This window comes from Tyto alba, unplaced genomic scaffold (genome assembly GCF_018691265.1).
Source record: "Tyto alba isolate M040663 unplaced genomic scaffold, T.alba_DEE_v4.0 Super-Scaffold_2, whole genome shotgun sequence".
Lineage (NCBI taxonomy): Eukaryota > Metazoa > Chordata > Aves > Strigiformes > Tytonidae > Tyto > Tyto alba.
In genome coordinates, this window is record NW_024881282.1 from 29,184,168 (window position 1) to 29,204,647 (window position 20,480).

General features: G+C 38.6%; 1 protein-coding gene across 1 annotated transcript; it reads left to right on the top strand.

The window, feature by feature from the left end:
- The first annotated feature begins 1 nt into the window (after window position 1).
- On the top strand, window positions 2–20,106 carry HCFC2 (host cell factor C2). The gene is made up of 16 exons (XM_042792391.1): window positions 2–239; window positions 2,333–2,481; window positions 2,865–3,025; window positions 4,075–4,283; window positions 4,776–4,860; window positions 5,915–6,018; window positions 6,629–6,817; window positions 8,059–8,244; window positions 8,650–8,753; window positions 9,827–9,989; window positions 11,016–11,216; window positions 12,442–12,512; window positions 13,751–13,888; window positions 15,209–15,394; window positions 15,805–16,090; window positions 17,161–20,106. Exons 1-16 carry the CDS (start codon window positions 74–76, stop codon window positions 17,184–17,186), a joined length of 2,424 nt encoding a protein of 807 aa, XP_042648325.1. The 5' UTR covers window positions 2–73; the 3' UTR covers window positions 17,187–20,106.
- The last annotated feature ends 374 nt before the right edge of the window (window positions 20,107–20,480 follow it).

The following is a 20,480-nucleotide window of genomic DNA, read 5'->3' on the forward strand; positions in this document are numbered from 1 at the left end:
TCAACCGACACCGCCCCCCCGCCCCGCCGTAGCCTGCCCCGGCCGCGCGGTGCATTGTGGGAGTGGCGGTAAGATGGCGGCGGCCGCCGCTGGGCTGAGCTGGAGGCGGGTGTCTTCCTTCACGGGGCCGGTGCCGCGCTCCCGCCACGGGCACCGGGCGGTCGCCATCCGCGAGCTGGTCATTATCTTCGGGGGCGGCAACGAGGGTATCGCCGATGAGCTGCACGTCTACAACACGGGTGCGCGGGGCGGGGCGGGGCTGGCGGGCAACGGCCGGCTGCTGGCGGCGGGGGGGGGGGGGGTGGGGGCGGGGAGCGCGCGGGGCGGGGCCTGCGGCGCCCGCGGCTGTCACGTCTCTCGCCGCCGGTGGTACCGGTATCCCCACAGCGTGGGAGATCCCCCTGCCCTCCCGCGGGAACGCCCGTGGGGGCCCGGCTGAGGCGCTGGCTGAGGGGAGGGAAGCTGAAAAAGCTGCCTGAAGCCGAAATTGGGATGCGGGAAATCCGCCCGGGCGAGGGGTCCGCCCGGGGCTGTGCTGCGGCCTGGCTGGTGTTGGGGGGGGTTAATGCGCCTTTTGGGGGAAAAAAGAACCTGGGAAACCGCTTTCTGTTGCGCTTTCCCAGCCCCTCGTTCTTGGGGTGCCGAGTCTCCCCTGGCAGGGCTCGGCTGACTGGCTGGCGGCTGGATTAGCCCCCCTCGAGTGTCCGGATCCCCCTTCTTCCCTCTGGTGGCAGCTCACGAGAGCTGAACGCGCTGAAATGGAAATCTTGGTTAGAAAAGTGAACGTGTTGGCACTGGGAGCCTTTCCAAACAGGAAGCTGCTCGAGACCGATTTTGCTTGTGAAAGATTAGATGCCTAAATAGTTATTGGACGGGATGCTGGAAAACTTTCTGGTAATTTCAGAGTTTCGGCTGAGATGGGACAGTTAAGTGACTGATCTGTGTTTCTCAGTCAGCCCATGTTGGCCGTGTGTGTGTAACATACCAAAGGCCCAAAAGTGAGAACCTGTTAGCTAGTCTTTTAATTTGCCAATTTTTAAGAATAATTTAAAAATTATTCTTATCATGCCCCCTCCCCCCCCCCAAAAAAAAAAAAAAAAAAAAAAAAGAAAAGAAAAAAGGTGATGGTATTTTTTCTGTGTGTTTTTGAGGTAAAAGCTGGGAGCACAAACATGTTTGGGAGGTGCTTATTAAGAAAATGCTTGCTGTTAGAGTTCTTCCAAGCAGATTTTTCCATGGTAGTTTACAGATCTGCTGTAGTCAATCACATTTCTGGGGGGAGAAAAAAAGTATCTCTTAACCTTTCTGTTTAAAGGAATAATCTAAAGAAAGCTTTTACATAGTGCAATTATATTATCTGTCAGAACAGAGGTACTGATGTGTGCCTTTTGAGTGAGTCTTGACATCACTGGTTTTATTTTTCTGCCCAGACTTTCTGCTAAATGCGTTTCCCCTTTTCAGCAGCGACAGATAGGGTCACAACTTAGTTGTTCCAGTTCCCAGATGACTGTTTGGCCCAAACTGACCTTTTTTTCTTTCTCTGGGGGCTAAGGTGCAGGGTTTTGACGTGGGCTGCCTGAGTTTGGGGTGTCATCCATTGCTCTTGCTATGAGTGTGGTGACTGGAGGAGCTGGCGTACAGCAAGGGCATCTTAATCCCCTGCGGCAACATTCACTGGAAGCTTCTAAGTTCACACTTTTCCTCATTGTGCTCATGAAAGACGCTTAGGAAAAAGGAGACAATATCTCCTGTAATTCTTGCATTCCAGAACAGTTTGAACACCACTGTGCTGCTGCTGGATCAGGCAGTCTTAGTTGCTCTTTCTTGCCTCTGTGCCTCTCCTCTCCCATGTATCAGTGCAGTGCTCTATACATATTAAGATTGGTCCTAGAACAGTGTAATTAGTTTTTTGATAGGGCTGTTAAGTGCAGGCACACTGGCGTGCTGCTGTAGCTCTAATAATTCTATTTATAGGGCTAATTCTTTCTGAGTTATCTCTTTTGTGTGGAACTGTACTTATGTTCCTCATTAGCCTCTTTTTTTTCTGGCAAGTTTTTTTAAATTGCTGGGTGACCCTTGGTAACAGACTTAGTTACAGGGACCTCATGTGCTCATTCATATATTGAGTAATGTTGGTTTGATAGAGGTGTTTTGTTTTGTTTTTATTAAAAAAAAAATAATTCAATTAAAATTTAGCATTAAACAAAAAGCCTATTCACAGTTATCTACAGGTAAAAGGTAATTATTTAGAAAGCAGAGGTATTTAAAAATACATATTGCTTCTTGGTGTTTGATTTTTTTTTTTTTTTTTTTTCTTTCCTCTCTACTGTAGTTACAAATCAGTGGTTTCTTCCTGCTGTAAGGGGAGATATTCCTCCAGGCTGTGCCGCACATGGATTTGTTTGTGATGGTACCAGAATACTAGTTTTTGGAGGAATGGTTGAATATGGAAGATACAGTAATGATTTATATGAATTGCAGGTAGGAAGTGTATGAAGATGTTTCAGTTTTGAAGACTACTTTATCTCTTTATGAACAAACACATTTTGTATTACCAACTGCAGAGGAAAGTTAGATGAGCTTTGCTCTGCTCTAGAAAGAATAAACTCTTTAAATAGATTCTGGAGATAGAGAAAATCTAAATGACTTCTGAAAAAGAGACTTCCATATAGTCTAAATGAAGTATTTAATGTTTTACAAAAGTTAGATCTTATGTGTCTCTTTTAATGTATATCCTAAGAAAAGCCCAGCATTCCCTTAAAAGTAATTCAGAAAATAAATGAGTGTTAATATTATCTGAATTCTTTTGACTATGAACAACTACAGATGAAGATATTTCTGAATATATTCTTCTTGTCTTTAAGGCCAGTCGATGGCTCTGGAAAAAAGTAAAACCTCAAGCTCCTTCCACTGGATCACCACCCTGCCCTCGACTTGGCCACAGCTTTTCTTTATATGGTAACAAGTGCTATTTATTTGGTGGCCTGGCAAATGAAAGTGAGGATTCAAATAATAACGTTCCCAGGTATGCTGATTTGGTTTGAATTCAGTGTCTTTAAATTACTATGTATGACAACTTTGAAGAGAAGCATTGTAGGGAGGCTGTCCTGCGTACCAAGTACTCGCATTTGGATTATTTGTGCAGTGGAGGGGTTACATGCTCAGGAGCTTAATTTTCTTCTGCTAATCCCACAATATGTAGCAATGACTGACAGCTCTGACACTTGTGGAGGGAAAGCTGAGTAGACTTTGGTATTTTGCCCGGTATTTTGAGTGATGTTTTTAAGAATGGCTGGTTTGTTAGAATTACTTAAATCAGCAAAGTCTTATGAGTCATCAGGGAGTTCATAATGGAAGTTTCTTCTGTAATGCTGTGGAAAACAGTTATGAATTCGTCTGGAAATTTTTTAAAGTAACAGCTGAAGTTGCCTTAATTATCAGCAAACAGTGCTATGATGCTGAAGTTTTATATCCACATTCATCTGCAGTTCAGAGCACTTATATCCACTGAGCTATAAACTGGCAATTTTAAGCTCAGTAAACAAAAGGTATCTGGTGTGAATGACAAGGTTCAAAGACCATTATATAAAAATAACTTGCTGATAGATTCAGCAACAAATGGCTAATTGTCTGCTGGCCAGCCTGAAGACATCAGAGAAGAAACAGTGTCTTTTCACCTTTGTTGCCTTAGAGTTGCAGAAATTGATCTCCAGTGTCTCACATTGTGTTTTAATTCTCACAACTTTGCAGTTTATTCCAAGTGTGTCCATATGTAGTAATTTCTGCTAAGAATGTTGTTTACCAATGTAGAATGTTTCTTTCATGTAATACAGTGTATCAAGTATGAGATGAAAGCATGTTTCCGTAGAGGCAACAAGTTATAATAGTATATTTTTTGTTTCAAACCCATTTACTTTTGATACTGTCCACAATGCCATCGAATGCTTTGAGATTTTAAAATTCTACACTCCTCCAAGACAGAAATCTGTAATACTTGGAAGTGGTCAGGGTTTAAAGCTCGCTTGTAATCTTGCTTATAAGTGAATTTTTCATACTTTGACAATAATACCCTAGATATTTAAATGATTTCTATGAACTGGAGCTGCAACACGGTTCTGGCGTTGTCGGCTGGAGTATTCCTGTGACCAAAGGGATCTTGCCGTCTCCCCGAGAATCTCACACAGCCATTGTATACTGCAGAAAAGATTTGGGAAATCCAAAGATGTATATTTTTGGAGGGATGTGTGGCTGTCGGCTTAATGATCTTTGGGAACTTGACATAGGTGAGTTGATTTGCCAGTAGAAGTCAGTGCAGGGGTCTTACTGGCTGTGAGGAAAAATTATAGAATATAATGATTAATGGCATGATGTGGTGCAGATATTATTGGGAGTTACACCGTAGTGTTAACCTTTCGTAATTTTTTGAATTAAATAGATGCAGCATTGTTTGCGTGTCTTGTCTTTGCTGATTTTAGTTGCAATGTGAGAGTGTTTCCTTAGAGTGCTTTAAAGACTGACACTATGATAACCAAGTGGAATAACGATAATGAAACCATAATAGATCTTTTTGATAAACTGATAAACAATTAGTTTGTCAGTATTTCCTGTTAATTTTAAAATAAGCTTTAAGTGCTTGCTGTTGCACCTTCTTTCTTAAAGTGGCCATCTTAAAAAGGTGAAATTTTGTTTTGTTGAATGTTAGAGGTATGTCCCCTCCTAGGTAGCGAAATATGCAGTAATGAGGTTTTTGAGGGCTTTTTTTCTTTTTCTTTTAGAAACCATGACCTGGTCAAGACCAGAAACTAAGGGGACAGTACCGCTTCCTCGCAGTCTCCATACGGCCAATGTAATAGGAAACAAGTATGTCTGTTGTTAAAAGCTCAACTCTAGAAAGGTACACCTAATAGGAGAATGATGATGCTTATCCACTACTGCTCAGTATAAACCATCAGCTCTGTAGAGCTTTTCTGCTTCTATTATCCTACTTCAACAGAAATTAAAAAGTACCGTTGTTAATTTAGGGGTATTAAACTGTTGGTGTTTCCATCCAGCAGGACCATCTGCCCAACCCACAAGCAGCTTTCCAGGCTTCTTAATGAATCTTTGTGCATTTTGGGGCAGGCTCAGCTAGACCTGAGCTGGTTCTGTCAGGACCCAACTTGAGTGCCTCCGTGCCTGTGACACAGTGAACTAGTTACACAAAGAAACTGCCTAAAGAGTAGCACTAGTTCTAGGCAAAACCATTCCACATTTTTGTGGGCCAGTTTTTCTGTAGTCTGTTCCTTGCTACTTTGCTTCTTGCCAATATGGTTTGTTTTGGCAGATAGCATTGGTAAAATGGACTTCTAAACATGGGTTTCAGTCCATTTTATGTCAGTTTACAAGCTGGAATAATGCAAAAGAGACAAGGGGGGAAAGGAGTGTGAAAGCTTCGTATCTTATGATCCAACAGCTTAGCTTCTTATTATTTACTATATTATGTTTTTAAATTTTGATGTCAGACTTAGATACTGGTCTTCCAATTTTAGAATGGTTTATTGATATGTCTGCAGTAAAGGTTTGTAGAAATTCTGTGTAAATGTGTGGTGGTTGGAGAGTATCAGCAGTACGGTGGTTTGTAAAAAGATACAGCATTAACTTCTGTTTCTGGGAAGTTGTTTGAGGAGTTTGGGATGTGGTTTGTTTGGTTAGTTTTTTTTTAATCAGTTAACCTACTCAAAAATTTCTGAAGGTAGATGTCTGCAACAGTGCTTTCTAGAGAGTAGACACAAAAAAAAATCTGCTGTAAACCAGAACTGTAAAGCACTGGAAATTTTCTGGTTTGTCCTAGTTTGAGAGAGCACATGCAGCAGATCTGGATGTTAATTGGCTTTTCTTCTCTTTTTCCCCTCTTCCCTATTTTTCTATATTTCAGAATGTATGTTTTTGGTGGATGGGTTCCACAGTCATCAGGAGGTGAAATTTCTGCTCATGATGGTGAATGGAAATGTACCGGTTCATTTTCTTATCTTAATTTGGGTTAGTGTTTCTGCTCTTCTGGGAGTGGGCATTTTGAATTAATGCTTTCTTAACAGAGTAGAATAACTATTTTGAAGACCCTGAGAAAAGTTTTGGGGATAGACAGTTGTAATCCTAGCTGGCTAAAGAAGATGCCAGGTTTTTACATCTTTCTTAAGAAGTGATTTTTTTTTTTTTGGTAATAATTATTATTATTTTTCTTTGGACATTCAGAAGGTTTGCTGATGCAAATCTTTGTTAATACAACTTTAATACTAAGTAATATAAATATTCCTTCTTCGTTTATAGAAGAACATAAGAGACAGATCCTGAAATAAGTTTTTCTTAAACATGGTAGTACTATCTCGAATCCTCAACTTCTGATCTTGTATTTGCCTGAGAGAGACAACCAGAGGTCAGAAAATTCATCCTGTATTTATTGATTGATTGTATCTTGCAAACTCATTGGAAAGCAACCTTCTCTTTGTAATACTACAGATTTAAATGCAGTCGTCTATAAAAGCAGAGGTGACTTATTTTCATTTACTTTGAGCGATTAGGTGTATTAACATCTGTACTGATTGTTTTGCAAAACATGTAGAAACTAAATTTTTCGAGTTTCATTTACTAGATACCACAGAATGGATAGGTCTGATCTCAGATTGCCAGGAGGACAAAAGTAACTTGTTACCAGGGCCAAGAGCAGGACACTGTGCTGTAGCGGTTGGCACTCGCCTCTATATCTGGAGTGGTAGAGATGGTTACAGAAAAGCTTGGAACAATCAAGTTTGCTGCAAAGATCTTTGGTACCTTGATACTGGTGAGTCAGAAATAAATAAGAGCCTTCTACTATGTTCCATATTTTATTAACACATGGGAAGCTGGTATTGGTGATCAGAACATCTAAAGCTGTAGCAAACTCAAAGATTATTTAAATTTTCAAGTTTATTTAAATAAGCCACACTTCACTGTTGATTGCTTGAAGGCTACAGCTGTAGCTCAAACTGAAAAAAATTTGCAAGGCTTGTTTAAAGCCTTTGAAAGAGCTTCGTGGCCAGGTTCTGCATTGCATACCATGGTCAGTAGATACAAGGTGCTAAAGGGTGTTTCACCTAAGCTCAGTGTTCCTGGCCTCTCTTCTTGGTGATTCGTTCTGCTGCTTTTACTTTTTTTTTTTTACCAAACCCATCCTTCTCTTGGGATCATTGCTGCTGCTGCTTCCTCATCTCTTGGACTGCAAAAAGATACTGTCAAATCTGAGAAAAGACCAAATTATTCCTGGGGCTGAAGAGAATTCTGGAGCACTAATCACTCATTAGCAGGTGGCTTGATGGCAGGACACTGAGATGGTCTTGGGAGAGAGGGAACTAGAGTAGGAATTTTGGGAGAGAGTTGTTGCCCACCAAAGTGGAATTGTGAGAATGGTTACTGGAGATTGTGAAACATTTAGGAGATTGTGTTTTCATTTTTTTTTTTTTTTTTTTTTTTCCTCAGGAAGTTTAGAAGATGGAGAAGAGTAGCAAGGGAGGGATGTGCTTTAGAGTGCAGCCTAGTCAGGCATCAGGGCTGGTGAGAGGAGCAGATCATTGGCATTGAATCATGCCTAGGCTTCAGCCTCTGCAGAAGTTAAAGGGAAGGTTCACTTTAGCTACAGAGAGCAAGAAAAAAGGAAGCGCAATCTTCTGTGAATCCTTTCCAGGAATACATAAAGCTTTAGGAACCAAAGAGCTGCGTGCAGCCTTTTAGGAAAGGACGAAGATCTCTTATCTCTGTAATCCCTCAAATGATGTATATACAACCCAAAGACTTAGTGACAGCAGATGAGCCATTAAAAAACAAAGCATCAAGACTTCAGCATTTTTTAACACTCTAGAATGGCACTTCATAATTCTCTGACTTTACTTGCCACCTTTGACAACTGTTTCTTATTGAATCTGGTATATATTGTACATAAGTGAAAAGGGAGCTATTGATTTTTGCTTGCATTATGTAGATATTTCTTAAACTGATAAAGGAGGGCCATTTCAAACATGCCATCTGTGTTTTCTTGGTTTCTTGTAGAGAAACCCCCAGCACCATCACAGGTACAGCTGATTAGAGCTACAACCAACTCTTTTCAAGTGAAATGGGATGAAGTACCTACTGTTGAAGGTTATCTTCTTCAGTTACATGCTGACTCACCAGTGCCATCAGTGGCTGGAATACCTGGTGCTGGGGTTCCTGAGACATCAGTGCTGAGTTCACAAGGTAGTAGTCAAATCACATTATGCTAATATTTGTGTAAAGGTAGAGTAGAGGATTGCATAAGTAGTGAATATGAGTTTGCTTTTAAAAAAATAGTTTTGAGAGAGAGGCCCTGTTTCTTTGGTTATTCCTAAAATGCATGCATAATAATTATGGAAAACTCGGCTTTAACTGTCTCTGTCAGTTTTGGCCAGCTACCTGGATATAAAGATATTTGTACAGTGCTGGGCACGATGTGAGGAAGGGATTTTATCTGACTGTTTGGCCATGCAGTTTCATTTCAGTCTTATAACCAAGTCTTCCTTCAGGCAACTTTGAGTCTCCTTCTTGCTTACTGCAATAGATTCCAACCAACATTATATTAAGTTTTATGTAACTGATTGGAATTTGCTTTTGTTTACCTGAAAGGTGGCTCTTCTCTACATCAAAGTCCACAATCATTGCCTAGTGTCCCTTACCCAGAAATGAAGGTGGATCATCCCAGCCAAACAAATAATGTCATTCCTAATAATGTAAGTGTAAACTGAAAACTGCCTAAGTGGCAAAGTAGTATGGGGAGCAGTAGAACTGCCAAAACACTTTCTCAGTTTTAAAAGTACCTGCATACTTTTTAGGCCTTAGGAAAAAAAAAAACAACCAACCAACCAACCAAACAAAATCAATCAAACAAAAAGGTGTCTGCTGAAGTAGTTGTGTCTGTTTTCTTACATCCTTTTTTTACTTTTATGATTGACAGTCTTTAAAGTCCTCTTCCTGGTAATGCAGGAAGGCAACTGCAACTGTATTGCCTTCTACAGTCAATTCTAACTGGGAGCCTGATATCTGTAGAAATACTATTCATCCTCAAAACGTTGGTGAAATTAATGTGGGAGGGAAGAAGGATAAGGCATGTTTCCTTCTTTGTTAGTGTTTTTATGCTAGTCTGCTTAGTTGTAGATTCTTACTACAGCATAAACCAAATTATTACTTGTTCTGGTTGTGCAGTTGTACAAGGTCCTCTGTTGTGCCAACTTAAAAGAAAGAGGAAGGACAAACTCTGGCTAAAGGATGACATTTTTAGAAGTTGAGACCTTTTCTTAATTGCATAAAGCCTCGGGTCGGTGTGGGATCCATAATGTATTCTTGTAGAAAACACATGTAGAAGTACTATACATTTTACTGACAGTAGAAATATCTTAGGTATGTGCCAGGAAAGCAAAGGTCGAAAGCCTCTGTAATTGTGATTTTTTTTTTTTTTTGACTTTTTTTTTTTTCCCCCCCCCAATCCCTTCAAGTCCCCCAATAGACTAAGTGTATGCATCAGTGGACTTTCATGTAATATATAAGAATGTGAGCTTACTCTCAGATAAAATTTAGTATGTGTCAGGGATACTTCCAAGTCAACTCTAGAGTTTGAGTCTTTGTTTTATAATGGCTAAAATAAGGTAGATTGTGAGGTTGATTTCTTGTTTTAATTTAAAGTGTTAGGGGGATTTGTAAGAGGATTTTTGTTTGTTGTTATCAAGCAAGCATTTTCATGCCATGTTTGCAACTGAAATTTCTGAACTTTGCAGTTAAACATTAACAAATGTGTTGTTTTGGTTAGGTCCAAGTTTCCCTTTCATCCAACTCATTATTAAAAGTAGAAGGAAAAGAAAAGGTTGCAGCACCTGAAAACAAGATTACACAGGAGACTATGAAAAACCATGCAGATGCTACAGGATTCAAAGAATCAAATGCCCCTTCTCTTTTGCCTGTTTGTACTTCAAGTAAGATGACTATAGAATAAAAATTAATTAAAAAGTGAGAGTTACAATTGATCTCATAAACATAAAATAAGATTATTTCTGTCTTGCAACTTAAAATTACTTTAGAGGCCTTTGTAGTTAAAAAAAATGTGCTAGTTACTACTGCACATATGTTTAGAAGATACGAGAAAAAATGAAATCTTAAGTTGTTTCAAGTGTTGCAAGGGACGTGAAATTCCCAATATATTCATTATTATGATGGCAAATGTGTCTCTTTAAACATAAATAGCTGTTTTTAACATCAAAGAACAGACTGACAGGGCCAGATTAATTTTAGAATATTAAGGTGGTAGTAAGTCCCGGCTCTCTTTGTCACTACTTCTGTCTGCTAATAGTGAAAAGCTGTTAGCCAATGTAAAATTTTAGGCAATGTATAGAGGAGCATGTTTCTCTCTGACTGCACAGGAAATAAAAGATGATGAGACAGTGATGTAGGCATTTCACTGAAGTGTGTTAAGTTTGGTGTGGTGAATCTAGGCTCAGTCACCTGATCTGTTCATATTTGACTGTCATATAACTTCAGGTTGTTGGATTTTCGTTTTCTTCACAGTGTAATTTAAGTATTGTGTGGAAATTTTGGCTCTTAGTGTTCAGTGAGAGACAGACTTCCACAGTGGTTAATCGTAAGTTGATTGTCACAAATCTCTGATACTGATCTGTGTGGATACTTTATATTAGGATTTTTTTTTCAAAATTAATACTTTTGTAACCACATAATTATGGAATAGAAAGCTTAAAACAAATGAAATCTCCGTTTTAATACAACTGTTTACATATATCTGTTTATGACTGTGCAGACAGACTCTTGTTAAGTTATATACCGAAAGAAAGCATTAGCAATCAATACAATTGGATCTATTCTAACCTAAATCTGAGCTAAACTCTGGTTTTATATGAAACTTAAGCCATAAGATGAAGTTGAGTTTTGTTAGGTGTTAGCAATATTGAAATCTGGTTAATTTTTTTTTTTTTTTTTTTTTTTTTAAGGTACTCAGACTTCAGCAAATGTAGGTGAATTACATGACTTGGACAAACGAACTGTAAATCCTGATGCTTCTGTATCCAGTACTGTCTCCAGCACACAAACCATGGTAACCCAGCAGGCTGTTAAAACTGAATCATCAAGTACAAATGGGGCAGTTGTTAAAGATGAAACTTCACTAACAACATTCAATTCAAAATCTGAAGGTTTGAAATGTGTTTCACGTACTGTATTTTGAGCCATATATATCTAAGGCCATCAGAGTTCCTCTAGTGTGGTGGGATTCCCATCTTGACTAGTTCCTGGGATTGAGATAGGGTTTGGGGCATTGAGGACCTTGGGCAGCCTGGATGATCTCTGCTATGATAGAAACATCTTTTAAAATCAGGAAATTCCTTTTATATGTTTGTAAACCACTTTGTTTCCTGTAAGTGAAAAGTCCTTTAAATCTTCATTTATGCAGAAGCCCGTTTTCTAAATAGCAGTGGCAGCCAGTTTTGGTGCTAGTAGCACATTTGCTTACATTCAGTGATTGTTTGTTTAGTCAGCAAAAGATGGCAAATAGTAACCTGAGATGATTTTGAATTTAAACAATTGACCTCTGTAACAAACATGGCCTGTTCATGTGGCTAACTCACCGCTAGTCAGACGTGGTGACCTCTTCACAGTCTGCTTGAAGTACCCAAAATAAGCAGCAGTGCAGAAACTAAACATATTGGTAGTTTTTCAAGTTTTGCTTTTCATGAATATCAACAGGCTTGCTATTGTTTTGAGGGTTAACTAAAGAACTGTATTCTGTTACTGATGCTGTAGGAGTAGTGTAATTTTTAGCAAACAGTATTGTGCTTTCAAAGCGAAACCCAGAAACGCAAGTTGAAAATACTAGTATTCCCTTGTGTTGCTTGTGTGCTTATGTGCTTTGATTTTATTTATTTTTTTTTAAGATGCCATTTTAAATTTAATAAATGTTATTTTCCCATTTGTTAGGATTGTTTAAAGATTAACTGCTCATGTTCAGAATTCAGACTGTATTGATGTCAGAAACAATGCATTCGAATTAAGATTTCATGCTTAGACTATTCATACAATGCCATCAGTATGTGCCTCAATCTGGTATTTAGATTATTTGTTCATGGTATCTCATACTGATTTCATAATTCTGTCACTTTTTAGGATTTTCTGAGTGCTGCCTTCTGCTTGAATTATCTGTAGCAGCCTGCAATGCAAGGCTCTTACAGTTGTTCTGTGAATATGATGCAAGTCAGAATTAGTTTTTTGTATTATAAATAGAACTGCATGCAAAGGAAGTCTGAGATGTACTTTTGCAACGAATACTTGTAAATGGCTGTTGAGGTCAACTTTCATACTCTGGATTTTGTGTTAAATTTTTTGTATCACTTAAGCTTTTTAAATATAACTTTTTGTTTCTAGCTGCTGAAACTGCTTATATCATGCCTTCGACAAGGGTCAATACTGGACAGACAAATGATTCACACCCCTCTGTAAGTCTGAAAAAGTATAATCAAATTGCTGTATTTATTGCTTTGTTGATTAGGTGTAAGGGCTCTTCTGTTTTCCTTTAATTATACCTCCAAAAGAAAAGCAGCGTATATTTAGGGCTTGAAGTGAATGATACAGGGGTAAACATTTCTGTTGTAAAACTAATTGCATTGTGTGGGCTTGATTTGAGTCTAAGTAGCAGTTGTGCAGTTGGGAGGAGATCCAAGTATGTGTTTCAGCTGTTGAATCATTTTTATCAACTGGCACGGCAGAATGGTCTCTCTGCTGCATGATCTGCAAATGTAAAATGTTTTTCTGTGTGCACAAGTGAATTTGAAATGAAGTATGTATTAGATCAGACTAGTGTTAGCTGCTAATCTATAGGTTTGAAACGTAACTAAACTGACATCTTGATGTTTTTCCCTAGAGGAGATGGGGACTGGCTATGCAAGCTGTAAATACTGCCTGAAAAAGTAAATGCTTCCTATTTCACATGCTTACAACTTAATACACAAAACGAAGGTGCCACTGTTGCCACCAAAAGAGAGAGGAGCTAAGGGTGGGAAGAAGCAGCTGTTACTAAAGGGTTGGGGTGCTTTTGCCAAGAGCAGCTGTCACTCCTGCCTCCTTTCGGTGCTAGCAGGATGACGGCTTGTCTGTGCCGGGCACGCTGACCATGCAAGCACCCTCCCTGGGGCCTGGAGACAAGCAGGAAAGATGGTTTGTCTTTCTGGATCAGTCAGGAACAGTTCCCATGCCCCCCCACCCGCCCGTGCCACAGCAGTGGCCCTGTTCTCAGCTGCAGATGAGTCCAGCAGTGGCTTGAAAGAGGGTATGTTTGGGGCTGAGGTATAGCTGAATCCCAGGTAGAGCTACTGATGCTGGACCACCTGGTGGAACTTTCACCTCTGGGTGAAAATAACTCACAACTACACGCTGCTACGGACACCTAGTTCTACAACTTGAAACTTCTTCCCCTTCTGGTTTAAACTAGAATGTCAGAGGTGACATCCCAACTGTTGTTTTGGGGGTTTTTTGATGATGGACTGTGTCTAAATCAATGTATAAAACCCAGTTGGTTCTGAACAGTATTTTAATAATATATGCGTATTCATTTGAAGTGTAAGAAAGTAACACTGGTATAACAGGGGGTTGTCTCTTAAATATGCTAGAGTCAGCATTTCTTTTTACATTACATTGAAGTATGGGTAGTCTACATAACGTGTTCTTCAAATACTAGAAAACTCCACAAAGACAGATGGCACCGGTGAAAACGAGAGACAGGCAGTGGTATGATGTTGGAATTTTTAAGAATAACAGCGCTGTGGTGAGCCAGTTCTACTTGCTGCCAGAGGAAACACTGAGCATCTCTAACAAGGTAGCTGCTAATTCTTCTCTGACATAACTTGCACATAGGTATTTTGGAATCTGTTGCTCATGTGGTTGACAACAAAATGTGGGATTTTCTGATACTGCAGCAGTATCTTTTTTTTTGTGACCCGTAGTTCCTCATGTATTTTGCTCACCTTTTTTTACTATTTCCTAAACCAGATGAATTTTCTTCTGTTGTTTTTGTATGATAATATGAAATGTCTTATTTTGCTGTTGATTATTATTTCCATATTTCTAGCCTTAGGGAATAATTTTAAGCTTAGTGAACCTTCAAACCAGTTAAATTCTTAAAAACTAAAAAACCCACAACTTCTTAATATGTTATTTCAGTACAGCAGTGAAATATTTCAATCAAAGTTTTTTCTCTGCTTCTAGAATCTTTGCTTACAAATTGTTAGAAACTAATAAGACATAGGCTAGGCTGTTTAAAAAGACTAGATGTGGAACTGTAGTGGGTTTTATATCAGGTTTCTCTAACTTAATGTTGTTGCACATGTGAGTTTATATATGAAAATGCTGTATGTGAAACTTGCAAAAATGTTGCAGTTTTGGTGGTAAAATTGTATATTAATGATGTCCTAGTGAACGAGAAACAAAAACATTATGTATTTGTTCTCTTGAGAAAGAAACGAAAGAGCAGAACACTTCCTTTGAAGGCACTTCACTATAAATATTGCACGTCTTAGTTTAAAGGAGTGTAGTACATTTTATAGTGTTTACATCGATTGTGATTTCTTCTACTTTCCTTCTGAATAATGTAATTCCATTGGAAGTTTCAAGGATGCATCAATACATGTTTTAAACATGGAAGTACAGTAGCACATAATGTTTCAGAAACCTGATTGTTATTGACTTACAGTGCTTCTGTTTAAAAACATTTTTATTACCTACACATGAAATTGCAACTCCGAACTATAGGAATAACTGCTTTTGAAAGAAAAAGTATTTTTTACGAAAGAAGAGCATGCTAATTAAATCATCAGGTATACAGTTGGAAATGCTACTTCGCTTTTACTTGCCCAAGTAAAAATAACCAAGAGGTGCAGTTCAGTTTAAATGACTGAAAAATGGGGGTGGGGCTTAGTTAGAGGTGTGGTCTTACATTGCCTTTTAGATCAGCTCTTTTGAGGTGAGCTGGTGCCTCAGTCAGGACATTTCTGTAAATTCTAATTTAAATACAAAAGCATTAGAATTCCTGTTTCAATTAAACATATCTCAGTTTATCACTACCCACTTCATGGGGTTTTTTAGGCTAATTGTGTTTAGAATATTTTAAAAATTAACAGAAATGTTGCTTTATTTTCAGATGGAAGATGCAGATGTACCGGATTACAGGTTACTTAAGAAGCAGGATCTTTTTCCAGGCACAGTGTACAGGTTCAGAGTTGCTGCAATTAACGGCTGCGGTGTTGGGCCTTTCAGTAAAATCAGTGAATTCAAGACTTGCATTCCAGGTTTTCCTGGAGCTCCTTCAACAGTCAAAATCACCAAGGTGAGAAATATAGGTAATTCTGATGTATAAAATTCAAGTTAAAATTGTTATATAAAAGTGTCAAATGCTTACTTGGTTAATTCTGCTTGATGTAATATTCTTTAAGAGATTTGCTATAAACAATTACTTTAAGACTTAATGATCGTGTTACCAGATACACGTCTTAATCATCTGATAGTTTCCCCATGATTTTCTCTTTCTGCATCCTTAAATCTGTAGGGGTTTACCATACTTTAAAAAAGAAAAAAAAAAGTGAAAAGATGCATCCTTACCTCTGAAGAGCGATAATATTAGGTTAGAATTTTCAGATGCTTGTTAAAGGTTTTTTGGTGCTATTCTATATATTATTTATATATTGGAATGTCTAATGGTTACCTACATATTATTACATTTTTTCCCTTTTTCTTCAGAGCGTAGACTGTATTCATCTTTCTTGGGAGCCCCCTGCTTCACCCTCTGGAAATATTTTAGAATATTCTGCCTACTTAGCAATCCGTTCCACACAATTACAGGAAAATCCAAGTCAGCTTGTCTTTATGAGAATCTACTGTGGTCTTAAAACGTCATGTATAGTGACTGCTGCCCAGCTTTCAAATGCTCATGTTGATTACACTTCCCGACCTGCTATAGTGTTCAGAATTTCTGCAAAGAATGAGAGGGGATACGGACCAGCCACACAGGTTCGATGGCTTCAAGGTAAAGTCAGTGTCAGAGGCAGCATTGCAGAGCTCTGCAGCTGTGGTGAAGAAAACGGCATATTGTGTCTCTAGGACCAATGTTTTTCTCAGCACTGCATTTGAAGCTCTTGAAATGTTGTTTTGTTTCTTGTAGAACTCGTAAGAAAATTTAATGGTTGAATTTGGCGTAATGTTTAAAAAAAAAAAAAAAATTCTTCACAAGCAAAGACAAGCAAGTACTGAAATGTTGGTTATTGAGTCTTACTCAGTCTCTCAGATAATAAAAGCCTAGTAAGCTGCTGATTTCCCTGGGCTTCACTTCAGCTCAAAAGTTTTTCATTCCATTAAGAAGTAATCCAGTTATATGTATGGGTGTAATCGGGTTTTTTTCAGTCTCTTCCCGCTCCTTATTAGAAAAGTTTCTCATTAGGTGATGTAAGGTGCGTTTTTGTGAGGCATAGACACTTCAAAGTCTGTGTTACTGCCAGAAGAGTCTGTATTCCTGCTGTTCTTGAATTTGTACAGTTTCCTGATGAGCCAGGGACAGGAATGGATCCACTGAAAATAAACATCAGTTTTTAGCCCAGTCAGTTCTGGCTTACCGTTTGCGTAAGCCAATCTAGGGGCTCAAAACAAGAAGTTTTGCTGGCTCCTCCTCTCATCCCACCCCTCCTTCCCCTTTCCGCCTTCGCTTTCCGCTGGCTGGGAGCCGGCTTTGCTCAGCAGGAGGCCCTGGGAGCACCGGGACGGTTAGGGAGGGGGGCGCGCCCACCCCCCTGGCGAGCAGTGGCGGGGGTTTAGCCCACCTCTCGGTTTGCGGGCTGTGACCCGCAGGGTGCCGTTGAAATCAGACTCTTGAATACGCCACTGTTTGGTTTTTAAGGTGTTTTTCTAAGATAGAGAGAAACAATGAAGAAGTTGTCTCCTGCAGTGGTTAGTATTCCGATGCCGGTTTAACCCTTTAATTGGCAAGGGGTTTGAGCATGATGTATATCCCAGAACCCTGAAACAGTAGTTGTTCAAAAGCGTTTGGCCATGTACAGGATGTGAAATTCTGAAACATTTAACCACGGCTCTTTCTTTTTGCAGATATGAAAACATCGAGCTCAAAGTAGAAACCACGTAACAATTCTCACGTTTGGAATGTAGTGTTTAATGTAACTCTTGTACTATTTGTAAATGCTACAAATATTTTATTTTTGCATTGTTTTTATCTTAAAAATATATAACCTTTTTTAAGTTTGAAACATCAGCGTTATGCAGCCTTACTCAGGTATGAGTACCATATAGAAACTGTATTGGAGATGGTGGGATGGAGGACCATACTCTGTCCGGTAGCTCTTTCTGGTAGTGATCCTTAAAATGTAAAAAATACAGTTTCAGATGAAAAATAAACATAAAGAATTGGCACACGCAGTAGTATTTGAGGTAGAGTCCCCATGATTGCTTCAGATCTGGCATAGATAATTCCTAAAATTTGATATATGAGTAAATTCTGTTTGGTTTCAGTTCCTTATACCACATTCTTTATTGTGGTGCCTGAGTACAAGGCAAAAATTTCCAGTTATTATATAGTAACTTAAAATGTATAAATATTTTAATATATACTTTTTTTGTAAAGAAATGATTTTTCTACTATTTGTAACAAATATCTTAATCTTGAAAGATATCCCCTGAAGATTTAAAAGGAAAAAGAAAAACTTAGTCATTTCTCTTATTACAGAAAACTTAAATTCATTGTAAATGCACTACTAATATTTAGAATTATCCTTTTGTAGTTGTACAAATCTTAAACTTGTAAATACCAATGTTTACAAGAGACCTTTCTGGTCTTGTATTAAAACTTCTTCCATGAGATTCATTCTCTTTTTTTTTTTTAAATCCATATGCTTTGCTTTTAGCATATGCTTGCTTTTTGCACTAATAATAACTTACCTCATTCCTGTGTTTGTAATCACTTGTGTTGCTTCCATAATGTTTCTGTAAAACTTCAATCTGAAAATTTTAACCAAAGTTTAGAATACATGGTAAGCATTTTTGCACATACTATATGGCAACTTTCAAAGTATTTATTCCAGTTAATCTTCTGAAGTGCTCGTTTGCTTTACCAGTATATTGTATCAATCAAGTTCAGTATCTCCCTTTTACTATGCATCATTTTACATTAACTAGCAAGCTGATAAATTCAACAAGCATTACTTCTAGGAATAGGTTGATCCATTCCTATGCTAAAAGAAAAAATTTGTTCACAGTAGTGAAATAAAGGTAAACATTTTAAATGCTATTTATGTATCTATATATAAACCTATGTTTACCAAAGCGTAGAAGAAAATGGCTGAGTTGGACAAGGTCACTAGGTAAATAGATTGAGGCACCTAAATAAGATTTATTTTAAAATAAAAACTAAATTATTTACTGTGCAATGAAGTTTATACTTTGCACTTTAATTTTGCCCCGAATGCCAAAAGACTGTACATCAAGGTAGAATTTCTTGCCTCTGCTGGTTAAATTTGTCTTAAGAGCGTTTGTAAATATAGAAACTAAAATAAATTATGTGCCTGGTTTGGTGGGAGAAGTATCACTAAAATATTAGAGATCTAACAGCTCGAGTATCCCAGAGCAGATTGAATAGTCGAGTTTTAGCTACCCTGCAAATCAGGGTTGTAATGGAAGTGCTGATACAGCCTTAATTATCGCAACGCGTCACGTGCTACGGTAGCATCTCAGAGTGCTGGGGACCATGACTGGCTGTGAACGGTGTTCGTTGTGGCACAGGAGTCACACACGTGGGCTTACGCCAGAGAAAAATGTTGTGTTTGTGACAATGACGGATATCCCAGATTCACTTTAAACAGTGTTTATAGTATGAATGTATAGGACTTTTCCTGAAGTTAACTGGCTTTAAAATATTTGTGTTTTAATGGTCCATTTCATCAGGTATGATCTCACTACCAATACTGTCTGATAACTAAAATACCGTACACATTAACTAGAAGAATAGAACTTGTTTTTTCTTATTAGTACTGTGAAAGAAGCCTTTAGAGAAAACACTTGTGGCTTTGATTTTGTTGGTTAATAGCTGTGATTGTAGAGTTGTTATTTAAGAATAAAACCTGTTGGGTATGTCTGGGTGGAGTTTTTTTGCACTGGGTTTCACATGCTTTGCACAATTTCTTTTTTCAGTGGGTATGTCACAACTACCAAAGGGTAAAACTGTGGCGTTTTCAATGAAAGAATAATTCCCTTGTAAGTGTGCTTTCTTCCGCTGACCTGACAGAAGATGTCACTTTCTCTTCTTTCTCCAAGTTGGGTGACGCTGAACAGTGGTCACATGCAAACCTTCAGTTCTTCACAGTTTTACTTTAAACTGAAATTGTGGTACACGCTGTAAAATACACTTTGTGGTCTGTTTCTAGAGCTGTATTTATAACGTCTAAATCCCACCTGTTTGTCTATCAACTAGGTATCAGACAAATATTGATTGTTTGATTAAAAATTTGTTTGGAAGACTGTTGACATCAGCTCTTTGAGAATCTGTGTCATCCATTTATCTCATTTATCGCTAAAGAACACGTAACAGAAGCTGAAATCTATCAGATGGCAGTATCCATGTTGTAGAAATGTCTAGGTTTACTGAACTCCTTAGGGAAGTTGTGACTGTAAGTAGAGGCCAGTGGTGCCGGTTACGGCAGACGCTGCTACAGCTTCACCTTAAGAATGTTCTTGTGAAAGTGGAAATTAAGTGAACAATAACCTACACTTTGTGTTTGCCGAGTAATTATAGCAATATCTTTTGAATGTAGTTTGGAGTAGAGCACATGATCATGCCATAAACTCTGAAGATATATTAAGTATTACTGTTGTTATCTGATATTTCAGGATAGCGAATTTGACGTAAACTTAGTCTTACAGCCTGTTACTTAATGACCTCTGCAAGGAAACTGACATTTTGTACAATTCGAGTTGATCAGTCTTATTTCAAAGCATTGTTTGTTCTTTGTAATAAAGTGGTTGTCCTATCAAACGCATTGTAAACACTGAGGTGTATGGCTTTATTTCAGAGGTGTACGTGTACAAACTTCAAATTTCTGCCCTCCTTTAGAAAAAGGGGCTGATACGGCGAAGAGAGGGTGTGTGCTTGTCTGGGGTGCGAGAGGGGGAGAAGGTTTAACAATGAGCATTGTAATACTGAGTGTTACTCTTTCATAAAGAATATTTCCCAAATTGCTTCTTGGTTACCTCATGGTTTTTTATTTTTTTCTTAGTTGAGGTTCCTCAGTTTCCCCACCCTGTCGTCTCCTGCAGTTGCTGGGCCCGCACCGTTACTCTGCCCTGCCCCGGGCCCTTGTGCTGTGCACCTTGCTGGACGCAGCCGCTGAAACGAAATTGTGAAATTACTTCCCCTGTCT